This window comes from Sinocyclocheilus grahami, unplaced genomic scaffold (assembly GCF_001515645.1).
Source record: "Sinocyclocheilus grahami isolate Dianchi unplaced genomic scaffold, SAMN03320097.WGS_v1.1 scaffold257.1, whole genome shotgun sequence".
NCBI classification, from domain to species: domain Eukaryota; kingdom Metazoa; phylum Chordata; class Actinopteri; order Cypriniformes; family Cyprinidae; genus Sinocyclocheilus; species Sinocyclocheilus grahami.
The window spans coordinates 1,061,230-1,072,468 of NW_015505436.1; the positions used below are offsets into that span (position 1 = coordinate 1,061,230).

Below are 11,239 nucleotides of genomic sequence, written 5' to 3' on the forward strand. Positions count from 1 at the left end.
TGTCATACCTTTGTCATTATACAAATTTATGTCCTCATTTGTCACAAAAACATGCGCACACACACACACACACACACACACATGTGTGTGTGTGTGTGTGTGTGTGTGCGCATGTTTTTGTGACAAATGAGGACATAAATTTGTATAATGACAAAGGTATGACATGGTATTACAAGGAGAAGGTGACTTTTCAGGACATTACCCCATGTCCCCACTTTTCAAAACACTTATAAATCACACAGAATGGAGTGTATTGACAATCTGAAACAGCACAAAGTCTCCTGTGAGGGGTAGGTTTAGGGGTAGGGTTGGTGTAGGGCAATGGAATATACGGTCTGAGTAGGCCTACACTAACTTTTGAATGAATGAATGAATAAATAAATAAATTGTAACTCTCTTTAGATAATAATTAGGGCTACAAACGTAATAATGAATATTCATATTAAATATGTTTTAACTTTAGAACAATTCTGGGTCTGGGACAATGTAGGCTACTAATTTTAAGGCAGCAAACATAAACAATGAAAACAAATGTTTACAAGATAGTTTTAACGCGATATTTACAATACTAACATTAAGGAGATTCCATATCCCTTTATTAACCACGGTTACCATGGTACTGAAGAATATCAACAAATTCGTTATTATTTCCCTTTCCTTAATAATGCACGATGTTGACTTTCCGAGTATCTGGCAACTCCAGGAGTCAGCTGACCTGCTGAAGACAGTGGAGGCACATCGCAGCGCAGCGCTACTCTAACTAAAGAGGGATCGATCTCTGCGGTTTGAATTAGCGATCATGAGCAGCACACAATCTTACAGTCGCTTCAGTGATGAAAACTACAAAAACTGGCTGAAATCAACGGAGAGTCTTTACATACTGAGGAGCCGCATTCAGGGCTTCATCGAAAAGGAAACCGAAACTTACCACAGTTCTCTTCGAAACAAACCTCAGCTCAATAGACAGACCTGTGCGCTAAAGTGCGAACGTGCGAATAAGGTAAATTGTAAATGTTATGTCAATCAAACAATAGAAATAGCCTTCTTTATTTATTGTTTTATTGAACGGTGCAAAAAAAAACTATGCTATACAGAAAAATACTTTTTAAATGATCCCAATGTAATAGGCTATTGTATAAATTAGTACAATTAGTACACATTTGTAAAATTAAGAAATTTAGACAATGTAGAAATACAGTGTAATCTATCTATCTATATATCTATCTATCTTATCTATCTATCTATCTATGTATCTATCTATCTTTCTATCTTATTTATCTATCTACACTGTAAAAAAATACCGTGAATTTAACGGTAAAAGATTGTAAAAATGCTACAGTAAAAACCTGTTAAATGGTTAACGGTAAATTCCCCTACTATATACGGTGAGAAACTGTATTGGACATTACATGTATTGGACATTAATTTTACGGTAGTATACCGTATTTGGAAGTGAAATAAGACTGTATAATTTACAGTGATTAACCGTAAATTGACATACCCAGAATTCCCTGCATTACATTTCAAATTTGATGTTTTTTTTTGTTGAAATAACTGTTTTTTCTTATCAGTTTTGTGTTACACCTAATGTTGTTAAATGAATGTTTATTGCATTATTTCAGTTTCATGTGTGTTACCATGATGATCTATCTGTCTATCCTTAACACTACAAATTTTGAATAATAGTAATGTCATTGCCATATTAAATAAAAATGTGTATCAACAGAAAGTTTCTGGGAGAGTCTGTCCATGTCTCCCAAACTGTGCTTTGCTTCTTTCCGCAGCATCTCTGCCGGTTGTGTGAACACTGGAAGAAGGAAATCATTGCCAATCATAATGGGAATGAGAATCGTATGTACTGGGACAACTGCCAGCCTCATCTATGGCCCACAGATAAGTGGGAAGTTGCCAAAGTAAGTTGCTTTCATCTTTAATAAGCATAGAGTGTTGCCACTGAGTGCTGTCTGTTGGAAATAATATTGTTATAATATTGATATATTGTCCTGCTGCATATGGGGAGAGTTATATTTAGATATTTGGTGTCAGTCAACAAAAATCAACGTGCATTACATTTTTTTACATTGTTGACTGCATGTCTCTCATATTTCTTATGACAGGCACATATGCCACGTGGGCAGACAAAACATCGCAAGTTTGACCAGTTTGATATTGCTGCCATCCTAAACTTAATGAATTTCTGTAAACATTTCAAGATCCCAGGACAATGTGTGAGAGACGTAAGTACACCGAGGAGGAAATAACCTATATTTCCCTGCAAAATAGATTTTTCAACATTACATCATTCAGAACTTCTACATGTGTGATAAGCTTCGTGCTATAGTACGTGACCACTGTATCGGTACGGATATTCAAACACTGCAGATAACACATTTTACACGTATTTTTACTTAACAATTTCAGGTAATAACTGTACGGAACAATGTAATGCATTCGCCTGACTTCAAAGTGAGCAATGAGGAAATGAAAAAGCATCACAAAACGCTCCTGCAGCTGGCCGAGGAGCTTGAACCTCATGTCCCAGAAATGAAAGACTTGGAAAAGGAGATAACGCAGGTGGATGGAAAATTATTCATTTTATTATTAGGATGTTGCCCTTCAATATAATTGTATTATGTATAAGTTTTTCAAATTCCTGTGTAGTTTTACAACATCTTGGACAAGAATTTCAATCAAGCCCCGTGTGAGGTAGATGGCCAACAGGAAGATCTCCAGACCGTGAAAGACCGCCAGAATGTTCTGAACCGTGAGCAGCAGGCCATGAAAGATAGGATTGAAGACTTTATCTCACGCTTGGAGGGGAACCAAGATGAAAATGTCAAAGTAAGTACAGTAGATCAACACTAAACTGTGTGAACTGCAGCATGTCTGTTCTAAAACATGACTTAATGTTAAGGAAAAACCTCAGGACATGAAGAGTCTCCTGGACTTCCTGGACCAAAACAAAGATCTGCTGGAGAACCTAGGTCCTGAAGTTGACAAACTTAAAGAGATGCAGGCAAAAGTAGATCAACATGAGGAGCAGATCAACCACTTGACAGGAAGAGTGGACCAACTGGAGAAAGTGACACATGGTGAGAAAAAAAAATAATACCATTAGTATTTATGTTTGATTTAACCATTTAGCAATATTTCGTTTCTACATGAAGCTTCTAATGTGTTCTGTGGGCCAAAAGTGAACTCACAAAGAAAGTTTAACCACAGATAATATCCCTTGAAAATTACAAACTGAAAAACGTTGAAATTATGATTAAATTAAGAGGAGGTCAATTCCCTGTGAAAAAGAAGTACAAGCATACTTTTAAAAATAGTACTTACTATAGATACAATGTAATATACTTTAAAAGAATATACTTAAGTGTGAACTGAATGAGCATCTCTGCCGGTTGTGTGAACACTGGAAGAAGGAAATCATTGCCAATCATAATGGGAATGAGAATCGTATGTACTGGGACAACTGCCAGCCTCATCTATGGCCCACAGATAAGTGGGAAGTTGCCAAAGTAAGTTGCTTTCATCTTTAATAAGCATAGAGTGTTGCCACTGAGTGCTGTCTGTTGGAAATAATATTGTTATAATATTGATATATTGTCCTGCTGCATATGGGGAGAGTTATATTTAGATATTTGGTGTCAGTCAACAAAAATCAACGTGCATTACATTTTTTTACATTGTTGACTGCATGTCTCTCATATTTCTTATGACAGGCACATATGCCACGTGGGCAGACAAAACATCGCAAGTTTGACCAGTTTGATATTGCTGCCATCCTAAACTTAATGAATTTCTGTAAACATTTCAAGATCCCAGGACAATGTGTGAGAGACGTAAGTACACCGAGGAGGAAATAACCTATATTTCCCTGCAAAATAGATTTTTCAACATTACATCATTCAGAACTTCTGCATGTGTGATAAGCTTCGTGCTATAGTACGTGACCACTGTATCGGTACGGATATTCAAACACTGCAGATAACACATTTTACACTTATTTTTATTTAACAATTTCAGGTAATAACTGTACGGAACAATGTAATGCATTCGCCTGACTTCAAAGTGAGCAATGAGGAAATGAAAAAGCATCACAAAACGCTCCTGCAGCTGGCCGAGGAGCTTGAACCTCATGTCCCAGAAATGAAAGACTTGGAAAAGGAGATAACGCAGGTGGATGGAAAATTATTCATTTTATTATTAGGATGTTGCTCTTCAATATATTTGTATTATGTATACGTTTTTCAAATTCCTGTGTAGTTTTACAACATCTTGGACAAGAATTTCAATCAAGCCCCGTGTGAGGTAGATGGCCAACAGGAAGATCTCCAGACCGTGAAAGACCGCCAGAATGTTCTGAACCGTGAGCAGCAGGCCATGAAAGATAGGATTGAAGACTTTATCTCACGCTTGGAGGGGAACCAAGATGAAAATGTCAAAGTAAGTACAGTAGATCAACACTAAACTGTGTGAACTGCAGCATGTCTGTTCTAAAACATGACTTAATGTTAAGGAAAAACCTCAGGACATGAAGAGTCTCCTGGACTTCCTGGACCAAAACAAAGATCTGCTGGAGAACCTAGGTCCTGAAGTTGACAAACTTAAAGAGATGCAGGCAAAAGTAGATCAACATGAGGAGCAGATCAACCACTTGACAGGAAGAGTGGACCAACTGGAGAAAGTGACACATGGTGAGAAAAAAAAATAATACCATTAGTATTTATGTTTGATTTAACCATTTAGCAATATTTCGTTTCTACATGAAGCTTCTAATGTGTTCTGTGGGCCAAAAGTGAACTCACAAAGAAAGTTTAACCACAGATAATATCCCTTGAAAATTACAAACTGAAAAACGTTGAAATTATGATTAAATTAAGAGGAGGTCAATTCCCTGTGAAAAAGAAGTACAAGCATACTTTTAAAAATAGTACTTACTATAGATACAATGTAATATACTTTAAAAGAATATACTTAAGTGTGAACTGAATGTACTAAAATGTAATCAGACACTTAATTGACTTTAGCAATTCAATGAAAATGTATTTTAGTTAACATAATAAATCAAAATAGTATTTAACTTGTATGCCATATATTTAAATACATTTGTAATTACACATTTGTAATAATGAAGTTGCAATGTTATAAAGTTCTAATGTACTTAAATAAGTCAGTACCTCAAACTAAGTGTACTTCTTTAAGGCATGACAATTAAAACAATAATTTAAAAATATACTTTAAAGTAAAGCTTTTAATTTTATACTTTTTTTTACAAAGTGCATTTTTTTAAAAGTTGTGGTATAAAGCTTTTAATTGTATACATTTTTTACAAAGTGCATTTTTAAAAAATGTAGTGTCTTTCACTACACTTAAGTAGCCTTTGGTCATGCTTTTAATACCGAGAAAAAATTAATAAGCTAAATTACACAAGTTTAACTCACAAGGAGGTTCACAAGAGTCCAACTATATTCAGATTGTCTCATTCCAGTGTTTCTTTAGCCACAGATCCAGTGTTTCCTGGCAACCCACTTAAATACAAAAATCATCTTTATGAATATTGTCAGGCAAAGAAATGGCCAGAGGACAAATGTCCTGTTTTTACAGAGGATCAAGAAGCCCAAGGTAACAAATTCATCATCCGTCCAGTTAATATCCATTGCATGATAGTCCTTTTGAAACAAACAGAACATGTATTTGTTCAGACATACAGGAAAAGTGGACGACATTCTTTAATTCAGGTTAGATTCAACAGTTAATCACAAAGTTCACATCCTCCGCACAGGTTACAGAGGTAAAGTGACAGTAAATGGACAACGTTTCATTGGCAAAAGTGTGTTTAACGAAAAAAAGGCCGCCCATCAGGAGGTCGCATTCATTGCCCTCAAGCAGCTGAAATTACAGCAAGAAAGCACAGATGAACCGTCAAGCTCAGTCATGCACTCTGAGGCCTCCTCTTCGTCTTCCTCAGGTGAAATATGACTATGAAATTGTACTATTGCATTATGGTGCACTGAGATCAATGTATGATACAGTAAATCATTCTAGATTTTGCCATTTCAGGAATCACTGTCTTTGGTAAAGTGACTGTGGATCTCAGTCGAGAAGTTGCGTCTGATAGATGCTCTACAAAGGAAGAAGCGACTGAAGCAGCTTATAAGGTTTTATGGGAACGTTTTTGCATTAGTGCTCCAATAGAAGGTAAAGTACAAATATTAAATTAAGCAATTTTAAGCCTTAAAATAATGCTTAGTTTAATAAAATACTTTAAGCACAATTTACGTATTGTATTATATTACTGTCAAATTTATACAAACATGTTTGCATGTAATGTTTTTGGAAATAAATCCATTTCATGTTTGTGCAAAAATTAGTTTATTGCCACTTTCAACACATCAAGACTCAAATAGCATATTTTGATGAAATAATATATATTATTTGATTTTTCTGAATAGCTCACTAAACCTGATTTTCTTTCTCGCTGCAACAGGTCAGACATATAAGTCAGTGACGATGGAATATTTCAACACAAATGGCTTCCCCAAACCAATAGAAGATTTTGATGACAGCACAACCATCTGCAAGCTCAAACTCGTCGGGCCTTTTACTTTTTGTGACAAAGGTAACTGCTCTTAGTCATTTGTTAAACATCATTTATCTTCCTTTCACAAAAGTTGTGTGCTGATTTACAAGCTATTGTTTGCTGACGTTTAGTTTGCATTTCTTAGATGGCTCCACCAAGAAGAGACAGGCGGAGCAACAGGCAGCTAAAGTTGCTCTGCAGCATCTGTCAGGGATCCTCAACTCTCCTCCAATATTAGATACTGAGAAGAACTTCAAAGGTGTTCTAAAAGAGCGTCTAGAGACACTGGGTCTCAAAAATCCAGTTTATGACACAGATAATAAAGCAGAGGTCAGTGCTGAACCCATGTCCATCGACATCAGCTCGGACACGATTACCTCTACAGTATCCATCAGTGAGGCCGAAGTGAAAGATCATTCAGAGTCTGAAAGCATCTGCACATCAGCACAGCTCCCATCATCCCAAGAGTCAGTCCTTGTTACTGTTCCTGTGCAGCCGGACCCTCCAGACTCTAGCTCTCCAGCCTCACAGAGGAAAAAGCCCAGGATTGACTGTCCAGGTAATGGAGCATGTAGGAAGAAAGATGATGTGCTAATGCAGGAGACACCAGCAGGAAGTGCAAGTGTTTATTTATTGTCTAGTTCATTTATTTTGTGCACAGGACATATTTAAATGGCAAAGAGCCTGAAAAAGCAGACTCACAGCAAAATAAATAAATAAATTGAATAAACAAAAAGAAACGTGATTAAAATAAATATTTTTGACATTTCAGGAATCACTTTCTTTGGTAAAGTGACTGTGGATCTTAATCAAGAAGTTGCGTCTGATAGATGCTCTTCAAAGGAAGAAGCGGCTGAAGCTGCTTATAAGGTTTTGTCAGAACGTTATAAACCTACCCGTCTCCACCCCCTGATCCCAAAACCCACCCATTTCCACCCCTAAACCTACCCGTCTCCAACCCTTGATCCCTAAACCCACCCATCTCCACCCCTAAACCTACCCATCTCCACCCCTAAACCCACCCATTTCCACCCCTAAACCTACCCGTCTCCACCCCCTGATCCCTAAACCTACCCATGTCCACCCCTAAACCTACCCGTCTCCACCGCCTGATACCAAAACCCACCCATCTCTACCCCTAAACCTACCAATCTCCACCCCCTGATCCCTAAATCTATCCATCTCCACCCCTGAACCTACCAATCTCCACCCCCTAGATTTGGATCCAACCACGCCCCCTGGATCTTGTGTTCTGCAGTGAGGGGCTACTGGGTAATGGAGCATGTAGGAAGAAAGATGATGTCCTAATGCAGGGGACACCAGTAGGGAGCGCTAGTGGTACACTGTAAAAAATAAAGTGACAAGTTTAAGGTACTTGTTGCAACTCTGGTTTAATCTACTTGTACATCTTTGTGTATTTTACAGAAATCAATGAGCTGTTTAATGTATATAATCTCAAGCCACCACAAGTGAACATGGAGAACATAAAACATGATCAGAATTTCAAATGCACTGTGACAGTCAACCTGGAAAACTATACTTATGTCAACAAACAACAAGGTTACGACTCTAAGAGAGAAGCCACTCGAAAAGCCTACTTGTTATTTGGCCGTGTGATGGAAATTTTGGATCCTAGCTCAGGTATATATTTGTGTATTTATGTATTCATATATAAATATACCAATCGATTTATGTTCCTTGGCTAATGCTTTTTTCTTCACCTCTAATTCAAGACGAAAAGAAGTGCATTGCGCTGGTGAAGCAGCACTTTTCTCAGAGGTCTCTTACTCTTCCTCAGGAAGAAGCTGAAGAATCTGAAAAGTCATTTTATTGCTCACTAAAGAACATAACTTACGATGTGAAGTATGACGGACAAGGTTAGTATATACTCAACAGAATCAAGTGCAATTTTGGGGTCAATGACAATGAAATGTGTCCAAATAAAGAAAATGAAAAATCTTTTAAAAAGTCTACACTACCATTCAAAAGTTTGGGGCCAGTATAATTATTTATTCATTTATTTGATTTGATTTTTTGAAAGAAATTAATACTTTTATTCAGCAAGGATGCATCAAATTCAAAGGTGACACAGTAAAGACATTTAAATGTTAAAATATCTATTTCAAATAAATGCTGTTTGAACTTTCTATTAAAAATATGTCACCGTTTCCACAAAAATATTAAGCAGCACAAGTGTTTTCAACATTGATAATATCAGCATATTAGAAGGATTTCTAAAGGGTCATGTGACACTGAAGACTAAAGTAATGATGCTGAAAATTCAGCTTTGCATCACAGGAATAAATTACATTTTACAATATATTGAAATAGAAAACAGTTCTTTTAAATTGCAATAATATTTCACAAGATTACTGTTATTACTATAATTTTGATCAAATAAATGCAGCTTTAATGAGCAGAAGAGACATCTTTCAATAACATTAAAAACATTTAATACCATTTTAATTGTAGTGTTTTAAGTACATAAAAAAGTTAAATCATAAATATCATTGTGTTTAGTTTTTTTTGGGAGATATTTTAAAACATGAACCTTGACCCAGTCAATCATATTAATTTATTTTCATTTTACACTGCTTCTTAAAGCAATATATTCTTTAACTGGGAACAGAAATGTAACAAAAAACATGTGATACCTGTATGAATGCCATTGTGTTCAAATATAATATGGTCTTTTTTAGGATCTTCAGAGGATGAAGCCAAGTTATGTGCTCTCCAGAACACCTTACGTTCACTATCACCCCTCTTTGGTTATCCTTCACTACCTGGAGCTGATAGTGCCGAAGAGGTTCAGAATCAGCTGAGCTCCATGCTGAACAGGGCCGGTCAGAGAGAGCCTGTCATTGACCTGAAGTCTGAGGAACGGGCCTCTATCCAGCTGTCTTTCTGTGACTATACGCTGAAGTGCACATGTCAAAGCAACAAGAAAGCAGCTCGAAATCATCTCAGTGAACGCATACTGGGTCTGCTGGGGGTAAAGACAGGTCAGAGCCAATGAACACCAACCAGTTTGTCTTTCTTAAAGTACATTATTAGAAAATGATCATTTAATGATTGTCATTCTGTTCTCAACCACTTACAGAAGCAGACAATGCACCTTTGAGAAACTCTGTAGACGAGTGGTTCAAAAAGCAGAATCTGCCACAGCCAGTGTTTGAGGACACAGTAGAGGCGCTTGGAGCAAAGGCTACTTTCTCTGCTCAGTTAACCTGCTGCAGTCCAGGTGAGCTCACATACACACTCACAACATCATAAATGTTCAATAAAGGTTTAATGTTATTTATAAATATTTTAATGCATTTTAAATACAGTACTGTTCAAAAGTTTGGGGGGGAAAAAAAGTGAGATTTTGGAATGTTTCTGAAAGTCTTGCAAAATGTAATTTTGAAACGTACCATGGCTGCATTTATTTGATCAACTACAGTTTATGATTAAATAGAGTAGATCTGTAGGTTTGTGAAATAGTATTTAAATGTAAAAGAACTGTTTTTGTTATTTGAATATATTTTAAAATGTAATTTATTCCTGTGATGCAAAGCTCACATGAATCTTCAGAAATCATTCTAATATGCTGAGTTCTTCTGTCAAGGTGGAAATATTTGCGTGTAATATTAAATATTAAAATAGTACAGTTGGTTACAAGTTTGTTGTTTGATTTCTAGGCTGGGAAGACAGCTGGGAAACTGCAAAGTCGAAGCTGCTTCAAGAGCTCAAGTTCAGATTTAGGTTTGTGGACGACAAAAACAATTGAAATTGATTTCAGCTGGAAAAAATTGGTCTCCATGTCCTAGTCACCTACTCTACTGACTTGTCCTGGTGAAGATTTTCAAACCTGGCTTGCAATGTTATCTATTTTAAGGTGTTTAATTTTCTTTCTCAATACAAATATAGATTTACATTCTTAAATGTACATTTATTTATTAAATTTTAAATTTCCCTGGAATTTAAATCAATGGCCATGGCATTGAATGAAACTAGATGTATTTGAAAGATTTATATCAGAGGTATACCAACTAAACTCTTTTAACATCAGAAGAAAATTACAAATCAACGAAATGTAATCGAATGAAAAACCTGAAGTTTCGTTCATTTTCCAAAAGGCACTGATATGGCACTGACTGAAATTCCTTCAAATTGAATTGAGATTCAGTTTCAGGGGTTTGTTGTCTTTGCTGGAAAACTAATTTTATTCTACTACTGTGCATATGATTCAATGAGATGAGCTGAGCTACATTATTAACAGTTTGTTGATCAAGTGAATCTATTCATTCCACACTTGACTTGAGTCATTTTACAGTTTCCAAACAGTTCAAATGACAAATAAATGCATACTTTGAAAGCGCTCCACAAGACATGTGTGATTATATTACTGGATGCTCGAAATTGAATGGGAGTTAATCACCATTCTAATCTAATGCGCTGCTGCACTGTAACGCACACACATTACAGACAGTAGCTCGTATATCACGCACACAGAATCATTCAGCGCGGAAATGTATTGTCAACACTGTTCTGTGATTTCTCAATAAAATAGCTTAGAAACTGAAAAGTTCAAGCATATATTTCTTAACTAAATTCCACAGCTTCACTACTAGTAGAGAGACGCTGCCAGGTAGAATTAATTTACACACGCAA

At 36.3% G+C, this 11,239-nt stretch overlaps 1 protein-coding gene across 4 annotated transcripts; it reads left to right on the forward strand.

The window, feature by feature from the left end:
- The first annotated feature begins 716 nt into the window (after positions 1 to 716).
- On the forward strand, positions 717 to 10,948 carry LOC107598833 (uncharacterized). Of its 4 annotated transcripts, none has more exons than XM_016290268.1 (16): positions 717 to 1,000; positions 1,785 to 1,913; positions 2,118 to 2,237; positions 2,422 to 2,574; positions 2,662 to 2,841; positions 2,915 to 3,092; positions 5,506 to 5,628; positions 5,789 to 5,974; positions 6,067 to 6,204; positions 6,494 to 6,625; positions 6,732 to 7,145; positions 8,012 to 8,227; positions 8,320 to 8,463; positions 9,286 to 9,588; positions 9,687 to 9,827; positions 10,267 to 10,948. In XM_016290268.1, exons 1-16 carry the CDS (start codon positions 800 to 802, stop codon positions 10,353 to 10,355), a joined length of 2,847 nt encoding a protein of 948 aa, XP_016145754.1. In that variant the 5' UTR covers positions 717 to 799; the 3' UTR covers positions 10,356 to 10,948. The 4 variants fall into 4 exon arrangements, with proteins under 4 accessions (XP_016145754.1, XP_016145756.1, XP_016145758.1 ...); XM_016290270.1 differs by having other exon boundaries at positions 2,927 to 3,092; XM_016290272.1 differs by lacking the exons at positions 717 to 1,000; positions 1,785 to 1,913; positions 2,118 to 2,237; ... (1 more) ...; positions 2,662 to 2,841; positions 2,915 to 3,092 and adding exons at positions 3,384 to 3,521; positions 3,726 to 3,845; positions 4,030 to 4,182; positions 4,270 to 4,449; positions 4,523 to 4,700.
- The last annotated feature ends 291 nt before the right edge of the window (positions 10,949 to 11,239 follow it).

Excerpts from the sequence above, each read along its gene's own strand:
- LOC107598833 (XM_016290268.1), top strand. The coding sequence starts at position 800 with ATGAGCAGCACACAATCTTACAGTCGCTTCAGTGATGAAAACTACAAA. Across the intron at positions 2,575-2,661 it reads TGGAAAAGGAGATAACGCAG|TTTTACAACATCTTGGACAA; the intron begins GTGGATGGAAAA and ends ATTCCTGTGTAG. Across the intron at positions 5,975-6,066 it reads CTCCTCTTCGTCTTCCTCAG|GAATCACTGTCTTTGGTAAA; the intron begins GTGAAATATGAC and ends TTGCCATTTCAG.